At 29.1% G+C, this 21,163-nt stretch overlaps 1 protein-coding gene across 1 annotated transcript; it reads left to right on the forward strand.

Moving 5' to 3' along the window:
• The first annotated feature begins 12,299 nt into the window (after window positions 1-12,299).
• Window positions 12,300-18,779, forward strand: LOC116016030 (serine carboxypeptidase-like 34). Its single transcript, XM_031256197.1, has 10 exons — window positions 12,300-12,582; window positions 13,333-13,440; window positions 14,299-14,394; window positions 14,488-14,580; window positions 14,722-14,810; window positions 15,966-16,259; window positions 16,364-16,500; window positions 17,729-17,821; window positions 18,288-18,396; window positions 18,556-18,779. The coding sequence occupies exons 1-10, from the start codon at window positions 12,300-12,302 to the stop codon at window positions 18,703-18,705; spliced, it is 1,452 nt and encodes a 483-aa protein (XP_031112057.1). The 3' UTR covers window positions 18,706-18,779.
• The last annotated feature ends 2,384 nt before the right edge of the window (window positions 18,780-21,163 follow it).

Raw genomic sequence — 21,163 nt, forward strand, 5'->3', positions numbered from 1 at the left:
TGACAATTTTTCCTTACTTATAAGGGAAAATATAATACTTTTGAGGAAAAATGTAATACTTTTAAATCGAAATGTAAAAGTATTATATTTTCCCATAAAAGTATTACATTTACCCCTATAAGTAACAAAATTTTTATTCCTAATTAGTATTACATTTGAGCATATAAGTATGACATTTGTGCGTATAAGTGTTACATTTACCCCATGACCCGGCCCGGCCCGACCCGTCTCACGGTGAGACGGTCTCACTCAAGTTTTTGCCTTTATTATTTTGCTTAAAAAAACTAATTACTAAAATTGTACATATATTATCAGATCAATAGATTTCATAAAATATCATTCTATGTATGGGGATATATAAATGATGAATTCGATCGAGTCCAATTAAATTTTAAAAAATTGGATAAAAATTACTAATTACTAAAATTATACAGATAGATATCTAAAATTTGACGACATTGCTTTAAATTTGTATAGCATATATATTATTGTAAAATAGTTTCCTTAAATAAATAATTACATATTAAGGAATTGAATAAAGGAGTAGACTAGCGCATGAAGCAATATAATCGCAGCTATATATGTTTTGTCGGAATTGAAGGCATGCACTCCACTGCTCAAATTAAAGCACCGTAACGGTGCACTGAGGAGAGGTTTAGAAGAAACGTATAGTATCAGCGGCGGCCACCATACCTGTACGTGCTGGGTGCGTGCGTGTGGCTGATGAGCATATATGTTTGTGTGTTACGTTGTTTAATTATGTGTATGTGTACGTGTGAACTTCAATTTAATTTTGTGACGATAATTTACCTGTCAATCAGATTTTATTTTGAAATTAGACAGTAAAAATATCTTGAAGCTCTAGATAGGTAGCAGCCACATCCTGCTATTTAATCATAACTATATATATGATTCTTCATTCTCATTATATTAAAGTTCGTGTGTTTAATTTAGAGCTTAATTAAATCAAGTTTTTGATTTTTTTTTATAGCGAAGACAAGAGGAATGCTCTGAGGATTCTTAGAGATGGGTTAAATGTGACCCTAAACCCTAAACCCTAAAGTGTTTACAAGTTTCAACCGACTTTACTTTAAAGAGACTGCATATCTCATGGGGCTTGATAATATTAGGTATTTACATATAAATAATTTCTAGAAGCGGTACATTGTCATAGAAATGATGCATATATAGATACTCCATACTATATTTAGTTTTGCATAAATTTCATTTTGGTGTAGCCTTTCTATTGATCAGATGGTTCAAATTAATTAAATAGGCATTTATTATCTTTGATCTGCTTCATATATATATATATATATGTATATATATATATATATATATATGAATTGTTTAATTATAATAACTACGCATGCAAATGTGAATGGTTAATTTATATGGAGCTTTACGTATCCAAACTTATGGAATTAAAATATTCCAATGCAAGCAACTTCAGGGAGGCTCCACATCTATCAAACTATGTGGATGCCCAAAGTGCTAGGTCATCATTGCTTAACAAGTTAAGAAGATTAATAATGCAAAATTCACTCCTTCGTGATAAACTTCAACTTCCAACCTTGTCAAGAGTAATTTGCACACAAAGATCAACTAGAGGTAGCTAGCTAGTTTTTGCATGCAATGGTTAATTCATTAGAAATTAATTATAAAACATACATTATATTTTTGTACGTTGTGTTATTTTGGATGCTAATTAAATATTGGTTATGATGATGAATGATATGATTGGTGCGGGCAGTCTGAAACTTGCATTATTGTGAGAATCCAGTGGAAGTTCCTATTAAAAGAACCCTATTTATGTAGACCATGCTTGTGAGCAACTAAACATTACAGATCTGCCTCCTCTATTTCCTACTAATGATTCTCCCGGAGGAAGAAGACAACAAGGATATTGGATATAGTTTTTGACGGACAACATATTTTACCACATGAAGAAAGCTGTCAAAAGAAGATATGACATTTGTTTTTGACATTCAACATAACGAATTTCAAAATTATCAATAGGTTGAGTTCAAAATTATCTTTGTCATGCTTATTTCCTCTTTTTTAATTTGCAAATTGTCATCCTTAGCATTTTATACTTTTTCCATTCATCTTCTTCATCAATAAAAATTTCTCCATTAATAGCATCAAAGAAATTCAGCCATGAACATGTAATAACATAACAAATTAATTAGTGGATGGAACCCTATTGTTTGGTACTTCCAAAAGAAATCCCCACAAATATATATATATATATATATATATATATATATATATATATATATATATATATATATATATATATATTACTTTCTGCTAATCATGATCGAGTAAAAAGAAAGTAAAAATTAAAATAAATTGAATTAACACTAACTATCGTATTATCATATAGTTACTTGAAGCTAAGAATACAAAGATGGAGGGTTAATTTTTGACAGGCAACACATAAAGAAAGAGAACAAAGGAGAATTCGCCATTTTTTGCTAGGCCACTCCACAAATTAAATCTCATGGTTATCACTAGAGTCCAATATGACATTTGTCATTAAAATTTCAAACTTCTAAGAATGAACCCAAGTTAGTACCTCAATTTGATTCTATATATATTCTATGTTTATTGAGTTTACATTATGCTATAAATATTTTATTGTAATTTTTAATGAAAAAACTTATTCTTATACTATTAAACTTTCGTTAGTATATATTAAATACTTCTGTAATTATATTTAATAATTTATCATATCTAAAATTTTTATTTTAATAATTATTAATTAGATCATAATTATTACGTAAATTATCAACTATATTTGTTAATATAATATGATTCTAAAACTATGAATTCATTGACTTTACATGCACAATTATTTTATGTATGGAGACATATAAATCAATTCGATTGAGTCAAACTAAATTTTATAAATTTGGATAAAAAATACTAATTAACTAAAATTGTACAGATAGATATTTTAAATTTGACGATATTGCTTTAAATTTGTATAGCATATTAATTATTGTAAGATTGTTTCCTTAAATAAATAATTACATATTAAGGAATTGAATAAATGAGTAGAGTCAGTTGTATTCAAAAATAAATAAATAAATAAATAAATAAAGGAGTAGAGTAGTAGACTAGTCCACTATACGTTTTGTCAGAATTGAAGGCATCCACTCCACTCCACTGTAAAAGCAGTAAGGACAGCCCAAGTGGTAAGAGTGCTCTGGGAGGTTGGAGGTTCGATCCTCAAACCCATGGGTTTGAGCCGGTCAGCGCAACCATAACTGTGCGTGCGGCTGATGATCAATAATGAGGTTTTTTTGAGAACTATTGTTCTCATCTCCAAAATGAATGTTCACACTTATTTGATGTCTAAGCCGAAAAAAGACAAAGATATTGGACATAGTTTTTGACAAGCGGGGTAACACATTCCAACACATGAAGACATTCCAACAAATGCATGAAGATCAGAAGATGTTAAAGGAAGTTAGATAGGACATTTTTTTTTGCCAGGCAACAGATCCCAAGGTTATCTAAAATTTTTTGGCAAGGCTACACATTCCAATTAAAACATAAAGAAAGAGGACAAAGCTGGAAGATAGGTTATTATCACTAAATGACTACTTTTTTTACGCTTATTTCCTTTCTTCATAGCATCGTCCAAGCCACTGCTAGCTCAAAGTAACAGACAGGCAGAGAGACAAAGCACGCTGCCCTAAGGTTTAGAAGACATGGCCGACATGCATATGAAGAGGGACGACTTGCTTCATATGGTGCTTCAGTTCTTAGAAAAAGAGAATTACAAGGAAACACTGCATAGGTAATTAGGATTAGGCCGGAATTCTCATTATATTTAATTTACTTAAAGATGGAGAGTGTTTTTTGCTAATTTTTTTGGAGTTGTGTGTTTGCGAGCATGTAAATTTTATGCTGATGATTTCGTTTTTGTAATTAATATGCAGTTTGGAGAGGGAATCAAGAGTGTTTTTCAACCTGAGCTACTTTGAAGAGAAAGTGATTCAAGGAGAGTGGGATGAGTTGGAGAAGTATCTGTCAGGATTTACCAAATTTTATATATGATAATTTTCCGTCAATCAAACTTTATTTTGAAATTCGACGGCAAAAATATCTTGAAGCTCTAGACAGGTAGCAACCACATCCAACTTTCTATTTAATCATAACTATATATATCATTCTTCACTTCATTCTCAGCTCATTGAAGTTCATGTGATTAATTTGGAGCTTAAATCAAGTTTTGATTTTTTTTTTTTTTTTGTTAATAGCGGTGACAAGAGGAATGCTCTGAAGATTCTTAAAGATGAGTTAAAAGTGTTTGCAGGATTCAATAGACTTTACTTTAAAGAGACTGCGCATCTCATGGTGCTTAATAATATTAGGTATATATATAAATAATTTCTAGAAGCCGCACATACATTGTCATAGAAATGATGCATATATAGATACTATCTAGTTTTGCATAGATTTCATTTTGGTATAGCATTTCTTATCTTCAATTCATATAGTGAATATAATTGTGATTCATGATTATAACTATGCATGGTTTATGTATCAAACTTATGAAATTAAATAATGCTCTAATGCAACTTCAATTCAGGGAAGCTCCTCATCTATCAAACTATGTGGATGCCCAAACTGCTAGGGCATCATTGCTTAACAAGTTAAGAACATTGATCATGCAAAATCCACTTCTTCGTGATAAGCTTCAACTTCCAACCTTGCCAGAGGGTAGTTTGCACACAAAGATCAACCAGAGGTAGCTAGCTAAGCTAGTTTTTGCATGGTTAATTCATTCGATATGACCTTCATTAGAAATTAATTATAAAACATACATTTTTGTACATTGTGTTGTTTTGGATGCTAATCAAGTATATATTGGTTATGATGAATGATATGATGGTGTGGCAGTCTGAATTGGCAGCACTTACATTGTAAGAATCCAGTGAAAGTTCCTGTTAGAAGAACCCTATTTGTATATCACGCTTGTGAGCAACTAAATGCTGATCAGCTTCTATCTTCAGGAGTAAGCATATACATATATACACATCTTCTCATATCTTCTCTTGTGTGTTTAATTATACGGAATATCATTCAATTATATTATGCTTCTCTCATGATATGATATGATTAAAAATTTGTGTATATATATATATCCATTTATGCAGGTCAGTAATGTAAATTCTTCTGACAAGAAACTCAACACTGTTGTTGCTAATCTTAACCAAGGTTCTTCTGTCTGAACGATAGAATATATATGGAAGGAAAAGAAGAACATGGGACGGAAACCAAGCCATTTAATGTGCTGTGGTCTTTAGTAGTTGTTGCTGCCAACAACTCTGATGACATATATGGATTAATGTAGTCTTTTCTTATTGAACTATTTTGTTTGTTGTGTCAAGAAAATTCTAATAATATCGATCAACATCTTGTACAGTGCTCTTAATGCGACGATTTCCCTTGGGCCAGCTCCCGTGCCTCCCGGAGCGAACGTGGGTGGACCCCGGACCGTTTAACGGACGGAGAGAAAGACCCTGTAAATTTACCAAAAAAAAAAAAAATTATTTTTCTGATAGCTTATAGTGTATGGAAAAAGACTAACAAAACTATTTTGCTAAAGTACCCACGCTTTTTTTTTCTTTTTTTTTCCACACCTAAACCATTTTTATTTATTAGTAATAGTTACGAATTCTTATTCAAATATTTACGAGTTTGCTATCGCGATTTTTGTTTTACAAAAAATATACCACCATTCTTTTTAAAATGGTTGTGAAAAGTTAGTCTCCTCTATTTATTTTTGTACTAGCAGAAATGCATTTAGCAAAAGAGTTTGACGGAGAAATTTGTCCAATTCAAAATGCATTAGTGAGACTACTTAGCTAGGTTTATGTGTTTTCATTTCATTTTTACCTATTCTAATTAATTTCGTCGTATGTGCTGGACATGCTAACATGCTTAAATGGAACAATATATCGTTTTTAGCTCTGGAATTAGAGTTGCAAAAGTTTTGTTCCAGTATACGTGTGTCATTTCGATCTGAGCGCTATCCATAGCTACTGCATGCGAGTACCAAAATATATACCATAAACCAGAGTCCACCTTAGATTTAGGACAATAATGTTCAAAAAATTATGTGTCTGCAGTTAACATTGTATGTGTTTTTAGTCAAGTGTATACTTCCTTTGAGATATTACAATGCCTTTTCTTTGTCTGGCCACCTCTAAACCTAGGAAGTACTTCAAGAGTCCTAAATCTTTCATTCGAAAATTGACCTTAAGTTGCATCGTCTTAATATGATGTATCAAGTTCAAATTAGCACTAGCCACTACTATATCATCCACATACACTAATAAGGCTACAAATGATGACCCTTCACCTTTGGTAAACAAGAAGTTATCACGAATAGATTGTTTAAACCCCATATTCTGCAAAGACGCACTCAACTTGGTGTTCCACTATTTGCTAGCTTATTTTTACCCATACAAAGATTTATTCAGCTTACACACCTGTCCATTCTTCTTTCCTGCAAATATAATTATATATATATATATATATATATATATATATATATATTACTTAAATAATTACACGGAAGAAGGGAATGATAATTACCATAACGATTACAATAAATAAAAATTAGGTAATTATATTAATATTTAATTATTAAGTATTTGCACCTAAAAAAAAGATAACTACAGTTTATTTTGTGCCAATAATATTATATTTAAGTATAAAAATATGTATATAGATTATCATAAAATAATCATAAAAATCATATGGGAGCAGGTGATGAGAATTACCATAATAATTATTAGGCAATTATTGACACATGTATAATTTATTTTGTACTTGCAGGCGGTTTGCTTCGTGCGAGCCACTGAAAATCTAGGGTTTCTAAAGCTCAAGGAATCAAAATGAGTGAAATCGGTGAATGAAATTTGACTTGATGAAATTTTCTGTCAATTTGGGTGTGATTTATAGAAGGGCGGTTTGAAAAGTGAAGCGGGAACCCAGGAAAGAGATCTGTAATTTATGAAATCGTAATCGTTGATTATCTGTGATTATTGACGAAGGAGATTACCTTTCTTAGGATCGATGACGTGGACTTGAAGGAAAAGATGTGAGCCGTTAGTTTCAATAAGATTTAGATCTTTAATCGACGATTGTGCATGATGGTTTTCCGGATGTTAGAATAATTATATCACATGTAACCATAATATGTGATAACAGGATCGTACTAACCTCCAGCCATAGCTCTTAATCAACACAGGTTGAATGATCCGGACTGCAGCAGAGTTTCGCGTAAGCGTTGTTGTCTCTCACTGGGCTCAGCTCTCTCTAGATGGTGTATGAGGAATGTAGTGTGAGCTGTGAGAGGACTTGTGACCCTATATATAACCACTGGCCATCATTGTGGTTGTATTCCAATAGGTCTCCTAAACCCTAACCAGACTCCTAATCATAATGGGAGTCCAGCTATTAGGTTATTAGTGTTGCACCACATATCAATTACTTAATATTATTATAACTAATCCTAATGTTATAATAATTATGATAATAATAACAGGAAAACGTTACACCGGATTGATGATGTGGAAACTTGTGCATTTTAAAGGCAAATTAATTGACAAGTAATACCTGAATTGCCACCCTAGATTTTTATTAAATAAATCACTATTATTTTCGCACATGCGTTGCACGGAATGAATTTATTATAATATTTTAAGAATATATTTAAGAATTTATCAAATATATCATCAGTAATATTGTTAATATTAATTGCTGATATATTGGTGATATATTCTTAAAATATTAGAATAAATTCATCAAGTCAAATTTCGTTCACCGATTTCACTCATTTTGATTCCTTGAGCTTTAGAAACCCTAGATTTTCAATGGCTCGCACGAAGCAAACCGCCTGCAAGTACAAAATAAATTATACATGTGTTAATAATTGCCTAATAATTATTATGGTAATTCTCATCACCTACTCCCATGTGATTTTTATGATTATTTTATGATAATCTATATACATATTTTTATACTTAAGTATAATATTATTGGCACAAAATAAATTGTAGTTATCTTCTTTTTAGGTGCAAATACTTAACTTAATAATTAAATATTAATATAATTACCTAATTTTTATTTATTGTAATTGTTATGGTAATTCTCATTTCCTTCTTCCGTGTAATTATTTAAGTAATATATATATAAAAGTATAATATTATTATAATTATAACTAAAGAATAATTGAATAATTTTTTCGGCATTAATGTACTATAATTATCCAATCTTGTTTTATGTATATATAATTTTCCTAATATAATTTGTATCTAATTGATTTTGAGACTAATATATAAATCATTACATTTTAAGACGTTTTTTTTTTTACCTTACCATAATTCATCATTTTTCAATGTATCTCTTGTTTTTTTCAGCCACATAATTAAAACTCTACCCATAATTGTTCTTACTTTCGTTTTACTCAATGAAATAAATGCCTAAAGTACTGCTTAGACAATTAGGGTACAATTGATTAATGATTAATTGTACGGGTGTTAGGGTTAAAAGATTGAGATAATTTTTTTTTATTTTTTTTTGTCAAAAACAATTTTAATGAGTTGTTGTAAATATATATATATATATATATATATATATATATATATATATATATATATATATATTTGATTTATTTATTTATTTATTTACTTAGATGACTAAAATAATAGCAATGATTATCTTTTACATGTATCTATATTAAATGACATGTATACAATATATGTGGACTATGCATATTACCGGCATATTTTATGTATGTGTAATTTGCATGATTATGTTTATATTCTAGGCACATTTGATTTATTTAAATTCAAATGTTTTAAAATCACGTGTTGTATCTAATAACATAATGCTTTATAATATGTTTTTTTGGTAAAATATTGTGACGATCAATATATACAAGCAATTCAATATTACAAGAGAACAAATATTATATTGAGTGATATTTTTACACTAATCACATAATAAAATAATTGTACACGTTCAATATTAGAATTTTTTTTTATTCTATCTTTAATTTTATTATCTTAATATATAATTTAAAATATTTATCCGTGCCTCGCACGAGTAAGTGAGCAATTATTTACTTGAATTCAAGCAAATATAACATTAGAAAACATAATCGATTTAACCATTTTCATCATTTGCACTATATATTATTGATGTTATAATTTATATAATTATATATCGATCTAAATATTTTTAAAACATTATCAACGCACGGGCGAAAATACTAGTATTATAGAATACTAATTTCGGATACTAATGTGTTTGTTTTTTTTATTATGTGGCTAAAACAGTGAGATACAATGAAAGATGTGGAATTGATAAGGTTATATAATTCTTGAAATGCATGATTTATATAGTAGTATTGTAATTGATTAGATAAAAAGTATATTAGGTAAAGTATAAAAACAACCTAATAAAAGGTGAGAAATTGGTTTAATTAGTAATATATGTATAGTAATTTGCGTAATTATTAACTTAATTACCATATATAATATATGTATATTAATTTATCTAATTATTGATTTAATTAACAAAATAATTATTAGTCAATCATATTAAAATCTATTCAATCAATTCCTTAATTAGGAAATAATAATTCCTTAATTACATTTAAATTTACGCAATTAACTTCTTAATTTTAAAAAATAGTAATATATGTATAATAATATGTATAATTATTAGCTTAATTAGAATAATAATTATAATTATTACTATACTGATATAAATTCTGTACAATTATTAGCTTTTTTACAATTATTTTTTTAATTCCTTAATTAAAATAACATTAATAATTGTAATTACAATTAATTAATTAATTGTATGCATTTTTTAAAAATTTATTTGCCATACAAGATTCGTTTATATTAAAATCTATTCAATTAATTACTTAATTAAGAAAATATTAATTCTTTAATTATATTTAAACTATTCAATTAATTCGTTAATTTCATAAAATAGTAATAGTAATATCTATATAATAATTTATAATTATAATTATTAGTGTACTAATATGATGTCTAGACCATTATTAGCTTTATTACAATTAATTCGTTAATTCCTTTATATATATATATATATATATATATATATATATATATATATATATATATATATAGTAATTTATTTAATCGTTGGCTTAATTATCATATATAAATATAGCCTATTAAAAGGTGTGAAATAGCGTAATAATATTTTTTTTTTGTATACACTAATCTAAAGTTTGGTTTATTATTAGATTAACTATAATTAATTCCTTATTCTTTAATATTATAGTATACTAATTTCATACACTAAATATGTATATTTTTTGAGTATGTGGCTAAAATAGTGAGATATAGCAGAATGTGTGGAATTGATAAGATTATATAAAAGGTGTTTTATATATTATTATATAGATATATAGATTATATAGATATATAGATTATATAGACATAGATTTAGACCATGATCCTTAACCTTCACATCTCTTAAAGATCCCTCATTCTTTGCATACCATACATAATATTATATTTTAGAATACCATACATATACCAATTATGTTATTATGTATTACCTAATTAATATGTCTTTTTCTACACGAAATTATGTTATTACGTTAATACGTGAATATAGAAATAATATTACCAATTAGCTAGGCTATCCTTATCCCTGCAAATCTCTCTCATTTTCTAAAATGGCTCCACTTTTACATCATCAAATTTACAAATTATCCCCTTTTTATTCTACATCCCTACAATCTCTCTCCCTTTAAAAATTGGTCTCACTTTCCTATTATATTATAAACATAATAATAAAATAAAATGATATTAAAAGAAATAATCAAAATAAAAAAGTAAACAAAAGGTGCATCATGGCACATTAGCAAATTCTCTCTCATATTGCTAATTTAGTCAATTCTCTCTCCCTTGTCAATACACATAACCTTAAAATAAAATAAAAAAATATTTCTCTCTCTTGTCATGTCACATTGCCAATGCTAAATTTGCAGGGATAATGACAACCTTAATAGATATTAGTTAATTTCCATTTTTACATTTTCTTACCAAATAAGCGTTATTAATTATTTGACCAATAAAATATTTAATAATTGACTACAGAAGTTTGAGCGAGAAAATGAAATAGAAGGATTTTACTTTATATATAGTATAGATTATTGTAATGTAATCATAATTTTAACATTATACATCAATATTGGATATTTACTTTTGCCTATTGCGCATATAAATACTAATATATTACTAATCTAAAAGCATAATAAGTTTGAATGAAGGTTATACCCTTCATTTATGTCCATTTTTCCGTTAAGCTTTTTTATACGTTACGCTATAAAAGTTGTACTTTACAATATTTTGGACAAGCATACCCCTGTTGTTATAACTTCCGTTAACTTTTCCATTATTGTTACCATGCACATGCATCCACCATATATTTTCTTATCTTCTTCAATAATAATACTATACACATTATAATTTTCTTATCTTCTTTAATAATAATAATAATAATAATAATAATAATAATAATAATAATAATATACACATTATATATTGGAGTGGTATGTTAGTTATTTCCTAAAATATAAATATAATATTTATAAAAATATTTTACAATATCATTATTATTTATAATAATTTAAATATATAAATCTAAATAAATTTAAAATTTTAATATAAAATATAAATATTGGGCACCTACATTTTGCGAATCGCGCATAAAAAATAAAAAAAAAACTAGTACTAAATTATAAGAGCCAATGTAGATTATATCGCTGAATTATGTCCGTAATGTTTATATTTTTCAAGTTGTACATTATATATTAAAAATGTTATACTTTAATTTTTTTGACCATGTACCAAATTGTCTTTACACCATATATCATTAAGTATTAATTAATTACTAAATCAATTAACCAATTAATTATATTTTTTTATGAATACATTACTTACCAAAATAATTACCTAATTACTAAACAAATATATTTTTTACTATAAAGCTAAGTATCATTTACATATTTAAGTCGAGAATGAGAAATCATAGAAAAATATTTAATTAAAATGATTTTTGTCCAAATTTGGATCCGATGAATTGACAGGTGTATCTTATCTGTATCAGACCTTAAAAATGCATCATATACAATTCTCAATGCATATATATAAATATAACCAATCCATTGTTTCTTTGCACACATTAAAGAATATAAACATAGGAGAGAAAGAAATTAAAAGATGATTCAGACATACTTCCCTTTTGTTGTTGCTGTCGTTCTCTTCAGTTTTGGAGTTATAGGAGGGGAGGGTAGATCACAACTTAGTGGCATTAGCAGTGAGGTGTGGGCCCGGCAGGAGGCTGACCGGGTTACCGGCCTCCCCGACTCGCCGCCGGTGAATTTCCGGCAATACGCCGGGTACGTTAGGGTGAGCAAGAAGCATGGGAGAGCGCTTTTCTATTGGTTCTTTGAGGCCATGGAAAAGCCTGAGGATAAACCTCTCGTTTTATGGCTCAATGGAAGTAATTTGTTCTTGCATTTATCAACTTATTCTTAACGACCAGTGATTTTATTAGGGCATAGTATTTATTTTATATTTTTTTATCTGTGACAGTTCAAAGAGTCAATACCTCACTATCATCTCTTAACTTTCTCTTAGGAGAACCACAGAAATTTCATTGCACCTATGATTGAAATAATATGTGTGAAAGATATTATAATTCCTTTTATAATACACTGATTGCGATTAATTGATTTTTATATAGAATTTTTCCTTTTATATACTGATTGATTGAAATTAATTGAGTATTAATTAGCAAGAGTGGTTATACGGATTGTTTTCAGTCTTTATTTTCATTGGGTTTTTTAACGCTAGCTAGTAAAATAATGGATTGAAGAATATTCGAGTAGAAAACAATTTATTAGATATCTTAAAATAATAAAAGTGTACACGTGCATCCAAATATTCTATTTCATTATCTTCAGATTTTATAATTTATTAAATTAAACAATTGTTAATTAAATATTAATTTTTCATAAGAAATAAACTTTGATCATAAGCTAGCCGGTCCATTTCCAATAATGGTGCACAAGTAATGCATATATATGGTATCTTGAAATATACGGGCGTTAATTAATGGCTAATATTTAATCAATTTAAAAATAAGTATTTATATTGCTATTTTATTTAATAAATTAAGGTGTTTGGAAACCCGAAAAATGATTTATTTTGTTCGAATGGAGTTTTGACCTTAATTATTTCACCATTTTAGGGCCAGGATGTTCATCAGTAGGATATGGTCTTTTAGAGGAGTTGGGACCTTTCCTCTCACAAAAAGGGAAACCAGAGCTGAGGTTCAACAACTACTCTTGGAATACAGGTTTATATCATTATATATTATATACATTGCTTAATTTCATTTTTTAATATAAAGTTATAGCTTAATATTTATACATAATAGTATGAAATAAAATAATATGGCATAATTAGGTCTGGAAGAATGGTGAGATTGGAGTTGTTGAGTTTCTTCGTTTGTTGTATCATTTTCACCAAATTTTTATTCAAATAGTTAAAACTTTTGCAATTGACATGATAAACCAACCATTCCAATTACTCCGATCCGAATGTAATTTAAACAAGAAAAAATCATTGTTGTGATCTCTTAATTATTTTGCAACTATCAATTTGGTCTCTAATTTTTAATTTAGTTGGTAGCTATTTCATCAATTCGCCATTCGTTACCAAAACGGTGGCTAGGAAATTTAATTGACGAAATTTAAAACAATTAGAGGATCAGTTTGACCAAATTAAAACTTAGAGACTGAATTGACAATTGCAAAACAATTGAGTGATCAAAATGAAGATTTTTCCAATAAACAAATAGTTTTCAAAAGGACAACAAAAGTGATATGATCAATTGTTCTAACCCTTCTTTTAAAAGCAACTTGCCTCGCTAAAAATATAGGTTTAAACCCTAAATCTGAAGGCCGCTCATCAGCTTGCCTTGGGTTAGATAAGAGGAGGTAAATTGTGAGATGTATTTTAGTGGCGCATAGTCTAAGTACTTGCTTTCTTTTCCTGGGATCTCATCATCCCCATTGAAAATGTGAACCTTGAGTATTTGTTGTAGGGACATTACTCCTACACTAATTTTTTGTGACCACTAAGCTATCCCTTAGTGACCGACATCCATAAAAATATGATACTAAACGATATTGGTCTTATTATTTTTTTCTAGCGGCCAATTTGTTGTTTCTAGAGTCCCCGGTAGGTGTCGGATTTTCATACACAAACACCAGCAGTGATAACGATCGACTAGGCGACAAATTTGCAGGTAAATTTCATAATGTTCATTTGTTGCAAAATTTCATTGCATTTAATATTATATAATGTATTAATTTTAACATCCATTTTTATTTGTTATCAGCTCATGATTCATATAGATTTCTACTCAAATGGTTTCAAAGATTCCCACAATTCAAGTCCTATGATTTCTACATCGCTGGCGAAAGTTATGCAGGTACGGACAAACACTTTGGATTATGATGAATATTTTATGGATGGGATTATGATTATCTTATTTATTAAATAATTAATTACAATTAATAACCTTTTGATTTTGGTATTAAACTCATAAAATTGCCTGCACGTAATCTTGTAGGCCACTATGTTCCTCAACTCTCGGAACTTATCTATGACAAGAACAAAGTTGTTCCAAAGGTTGATCAAATAAACTTCAAGGGTCTGCTGGTATGCATTATGCATAAATTTTTCCTCTTCATCTTTTGTATTGTATTGTATAGCTAGCTTCATTAATATAATAAATGAGGTGATGTTTTATATGCTCAAATAACTAACTTGATTGGCATGAATATCCGTATATTCCTATCTCTTAAGAGAGGTCGAGCCTCTCATATAAAAAATAAAATAAAAAAACTAATATGACTATCATTTTGCTCCTTAGGCTAAAATTACCCTTGCAATTCACTCTTTTCAAGTCTAGGTGAAATTTTTCTTTTGATTTTAAGTTTTTTAAAGTCATGTAAGCTTGATGGCTTTCATATGGCAATCTTTTCTACTTTTATATTTTTAGTCATGTAACTTGTAGCTCAATGACACATGACTCTCCCAAATGGGAGGTCACACGTTTGAACCCTAGTGAGTGTATTGACTCTTTGTGCTTCTTTAATAGGTTGAGAAAGTATGTATGGAACCAGTGACTGTTTCAATAGGTTGAGAAATCATTTATGGAACACTAGTGGGGGCATTGACTATTTGTGTTTCAATAGGTTGAGAAAATATATATAAACAGATATTACATTGTAATGGAGTCGCTAATACTCAAAAATGTTTTTTCTATATTTTTTTTTTTCAAAATCTCTATTTGTATTTATTTATTATTATATTATTATAATGTGATATGAAATATGACTACTCTTGAAAGTAGGAGATGTATAATACACTTTTGAAAGTGAGAGAGTATGTATTTCAGAGATAAATATAGACTTATGTTATCCTCACACATATAATTTTACCTCTTTCAAAGTGACATGACATACTGCACGTCACTATTTATTGATTAAGAATAAATTTTAAGCACGACGAGAAAGGATTGCAAGTCTTGGAAAGTGTTGTAAAAGTACAATGCTATGAGTGAGGAGAGAATGAATATATAGAAAATAGTGAATGAATTGTAAATTTGAGTATGTGTAAACATAGGATCGGAGTTCGAAATTGAGAACGCATTATAGGGATAAAATCATAAAATAAACTTAATTTGGTTGGTCTGGTGCAAATTAAATAAGGATTAGTCTAAGTACTATACGAGCTAAAAGTGTCTAATGTATATAGTTAGGAGCTAAAATGCATTATTATATTATAATATATAATATATATATATTGCAGATAGGGAACGCGTTGTTGGACGACGAAGCGGACCAAACAGGGATGATAGACTACGCATGGGATCACGCCGTGATTTCCGACCGCCTCCGCGACGACATCAAAGCCGCTTGCAACTTCAGCTCCACCACCTCTTCCGCCGAATGCGACGCCCAGATCAACAACTTTTACTCAGCTTACAATATTATTGATATGTACAGCTTGTACACCCCAACCTGTGTAGAAACCAACAGCACCGCCACCAAGAAGTCGGTTCCTGTCGTACGAGGAATCGCCCCTCACCTTTTCTCCAAAATGGTCATTCAAATATTCTCTCTCCATCTTCATTATCTTATTCAATTCGCAACTAAACGATAGTAGCATTATATTATATATGAATTTGGATATATATATATATGTAGGCTGGATGGCACAAGAAACCATCAGGTTACGACCCATGTGCGCCTGATTATACAGAAGCATATCTCAATAGACCTGACGTCCAGAAGGCACTTCATGCCAACGTAACTGGGATTTCCTATCCATGGGTTCATTGCAGGTATTATATATACATACATTCTAGCTAGGGATTTTTTTGTTTCCCCGCATATGTAGTTCACTGGTTCAGTAAGCAGTATTTGGGATCAAGGACAAGATTTGAAATTGATTACAATAGTGTGGGGAATATGCCCACTTTGGGCAGGGAGGCAATGTGAGAATTATGCTTAAAGTGGGTTGATCTTTGCCTAAGGCAGTGTAGGATTATGTCCAAAAAAGACTAATTCGTATTCAAAGTGGGTATATCCCTACCCAAAGTAGACAGATCCCTTGTGCACAGTGTTATTTGGTCCACTGAACCACTAAGCTATCATAATTCATCATTCTAAATATTTTGTCGTGACAGGGTGGGGAACACTTAGGGTTGGAGTCTTGGAGATCAGATACAACCTTTGGAAATAAAAGATTGAGAAAATATCATTTTTAGTCCCTCAACTATAATACATGTATCAATTTTAGTCCTTGACTATTAAAAATTTCAAATTAAGTGCATGACTATTCAATTTGTATCACTTTTGGTCCTTGACTATTAACATTTTCAAATTAGGTGCATGACTATTCATTTTGTATCACATTTGGTCCTGCCATTAAATTTTCCCGCCAAATTTCCGGCGAAGTCATCGGGGGTGACCTGCGTTTTTTATTATTTTATTATTATTTTTTATTTTTAAGTTTTTTTTATTTAAAAGTTACGGAGTATTAAAATAATTTTTAAAATAAAAATTAAATAAATTAGTCGGTCACCGGTGACTTCGCCGAAAATTTGGCCGGAAAATTTAACGGCAGGACCAAATGTGATACAAAATGAATAGTCATGCACCTAATTTGAAAATGTTAATAGTCAAGGACCAAATGTGATACAAATTGAATAGTCATGCACCTAATTTGAAAATTTTAATAGTCAAGGACCAAAATTGATACATATATTATAGTTGAGGGACTAAAAATGATATTTGCTCTAAAAGATTTGTTTTTGTTATCAATTATATACTATATCATTCATTAGTGGTCCTTTTAATCCCTAGCTCTCAGTTCTTAGAAGTTGTAAATGTCGTTCCATATCTTCATCAAAATATAGTAAATTATATCTCTTAACGGGTAGAGCCTTCTTTGCTTTCAGAAACTAAACTTTTGTTTTTCTTAGATTTTATTTTAAAACGAAAATAAATCCTTAGACTATTTCTTAATTTTTTCTATTAACCCTGAACTGTTAAGTCCATTTTTTGCAGCGGCATTATCAGTACTTGGAAAGATTCACCATCTACCATTCTTCCTATAATCAGGAAACTTGCAGCAGCGGGTTTTCGCATTTGGGTTTTCAGGTAGAATATACTATTACTCATAAAATAATAAAAAAATATTTAGGTATTGCATAATAATAATAATATATTAATATTTAATAATGTTACAGTCATAATTATGACCATCATATACATAATTTCTTTTAAAAATGCATTAATTTTTTTTTTATTGCTATAAACTAGCAAGTACATAAAAACTGTCATGATAGTTGGACTGCACATTTATGTTTATATTATATTTATGCTCACACGTCCCTTCACGCATGCGGGCCAATTGACTTTGATGGGCTCCAACCAACACGTGGACCATAGACTTAACCCGCCCCTTCACGTGTGCGGGTCGATTGACTTTGATGGGCTCCAAGCAACACGTGGACCATAGACTTAACCCAGGACCTTTTACATTCTTAGTCATCTTGGCTAGAGTTACCCACTATCAATCATTATTTTTAATCCCTACTGTGTTGTGATATGTATGAAAAAACAGTGGAGATACCGATGGAAGGGTACCAGTAACTTCAACAAGGTATTGTCTCAAAAAACTTGGGCTCAATATCACTGAAGATTGGACTCCTTGGTACACTGATAATCAACAGGTAAATAAATTAAAGTTTATACCAACAGTAACTACTACTTTCTGATCTATTTCTATATTGCACGCATGGTAGACTACTTGTTCAATTTTTTTTTTTTAATTTTTTTTGGGTTCTTTTTGTTTCTCATGGATCAACTAATTAAAATTAATTTTTGCTTAGGTTGGGGGGTGGACAGTTGCTTACGAAGGACTAATATATGTTACGATTAGAGGAGCAGGGCACGAGGTTCCAGCTTTCAAGCCAAAGGAAGCACTTCAGCTAGTTAACCACTTTTTGGCCAATAAGAAATTGCCATCCTCACCATATTGATTTTTTTTTTTAATAATTTGATCGCATTTCCTATTTGAATATTATCTCTTTTCTCCAAAAAGCATAAAGGGGAAAAGATTTCATATTCATTAATTTACATTAGAAAATAAAGTAAAATAATTTAACTTTTACTTGCTTTAATTTTATATATATTGCAAATTAAATAAAATGTTTCTACTAATTTCTGAATGTGGCGCGTTGTTTAATTACAAATACAGTTTAATTTTTTACTTTTAGTTTTGGGAAAAGTCTTACTTGGCGTAGGAAGAAATTAGTGGGGAAAAGAATGATAATTTGGTGAGAAAAAAATAAAATAGGAATTCAAATTAAGTTGTTTTGGCAAGGAGGAATAAAATTATTAGAAATGAAAAAGAATGAAGTGATATACTGCCTAAAATGTCCTTGTGTAATAATAATAATAATAATAATAATAATAATAATAATAATAATAATAATAGTAATAATAGTCAAGGACAATTTAGCCATTTTCCTTACTTTTTTCACACATGCATTGAATTTCAATTTCTAGGGGATATATGAATTGAAATTTCCTCAACTAAACTCGGTAATTTCTAATTTTTGAATTACATTGTCGTTGATTTGGAAGACGGCATTTGGTATATTGTGTGGAATGGTGTGTTTTATCGGTCCTTTGGTGCGTTTTAGTACGTCGAATGGTGTGTTCTGTAACATATATATATTGCGCGTTGATTTGATAAGTTGATATGATCTAATGGCTGAAAATAGGCCACACGGCCACACCTAATCATGTATATATATATATATATATATATATATATATATATATATATATATATATATATATATATTGTAATATTTATATGTAAAATTGTGATATTATTTAGGGTAACATTATTGGTACTAATGATAAATATTGTACTACCGATAACTGAAATTGGGATACTTAAAACGTGTAATTCTAATTTAAATATTGTAATATTTATATGTGAAATGTTATTTATGAAAGAAATTGTAATACTTGATGGGATATAAGGTTGGTCGGAAAACCATCCATCAATACTTATTGTAGAAAATAATACTAATTTGAATTAAATTAAATCGTTACTTATGATCAGTGTTGAAAAACTCACTAGGCGCCTGGGAGCGCTTAGGCGCCCGATTATTTTTATTTTTATTTTTTCAATTTTTTTTGAAGTTTTATAATTTTTAAAAATATTTTAAGAGTTAATATTGTAGATTTGTAGTTAATACATTATACTTTATTAGTTTATTACTTTATAACATTAATTATTTAATTACATTATGTCATTATTACATAAATATTAAATGCATATTGTCAAGTTGTCATATTTAGTTATTTACATTATAAATTTATATTTTATAACAATATAACAGTAAAATTTTAAAGAATTAATAATTACGTAAAGAATTAAAACTTAAAACTTACAACTTAAAAGTTGAAACACAATTTCACATTTCACATTTCACGTTTCACAAATGACAAATCACAAACTAATGAAACTATCAAAGCTAACTTCCAAAGTTCCAAATCAATTCATCAATCATCATAGAAATTAAAAAATATTGGACTCAAGACTCAAGACTCAACTACTCAAGTCATAGTTCATGCAAACTCCAAAAATGCAAAATAAATAAACTTTGAAGGCATCAAATCAATAGTTTAATACAAAAACTTCAAGTTTCAAATTTTAAAACAAAGACACAAAGTAAATAACTAAATAACAAAGTGTTCATCAAATTCAACTTTTAATATTTTCTTCTCCATCTCTTTGTCCATATTGCTCTATCACACAATTTTCATCATCTTCAAACTCAACAACAACATCAATTTCTTCTTCAACTTCGAATTCAAAGTCATCTTCTTCAAGCTCCCTCAATCTACTACTCCTTTCTGATCTTAGTGCTTCATCTATCTCTAGTTCATCATCAAATTCAACTCCCTCTTCAACATCTACTTCCTCTTGATCAACAATCCAATCTTGTGCTAAACTTGCATCACTAGCAAGTAATAATTCAACATTTTGTTATTTTTTCCTTTTGTTCATCAAGCTTGCATTAAATTGCACAAAGACTAGATTGTTTAGGCGGTTAGATTCTAACCTATTTTTTGTATGTACCTAAAATAGACAAATAGTAAAATGCAAAACATGCTATAACTTGTTACTTTGTGTCTTTGTTTTAAAATTTGAAACTTGGAGTTTTTGTATTAAACTATTGATTTGATGCCTTTATGGTTTATTTATTTTGCATTCTTGGAGTTTGCATGAACTATGACTTGAGTAGTTGAGTCTTTTTTTCTTCTTTTTTTTTCTTTTTTTTTTTTGAGAAAAAGTAGTTGAGTCTTAAGTCTAATATTTTTAATTCTTATGATGATTGATGAATTGATTTGGAACTTTGGAAGTTAGCTTTGATAGTTTCATTAGTTTGTGATTTGTCATTTGTGAAATGTGAAATT

This window comes from Ipomoea triloba, chromosome 4 (genome assembly GCF_003576645.1).
Source record: "Ipomoea triloba cultivar NCNSP0323 chromosome 4, ASM357664v1".
Classification (NCBI taxonomy): domain Eukaryota; kingdom Viridiplantae; phylum Streptophyta; class Magnoliopsida; order Solanales; family Convolvulaceae; genus Ipomoea; species Ipomoea triloba.

Excerpts from the sequence above, each read along its gene's own strand:
- LOC116016030 (XM_031256197.1), top strand. The coding sequence starts at position 12,300 with ATGATTCAGACATACTTCCCTTTTGTTGTTGCTGTCGTTCTCTTCAGT. Across the intron at positions 13,441-14,298 it reads CAACTACTCTTGGAATACAG|CGGCCAATTTGTTGTTTCTA; the intron begins GTTTATATCATT and ends ATTTTTTTCTAG. Across the intron at positions 14,811-15,965 it reads TAAACTTCAAGGGTCTGCTG|ATAGGGAACGCGTTGTTGGA; the intron begins GTATGCATTATG and ends TATATATTGCAG.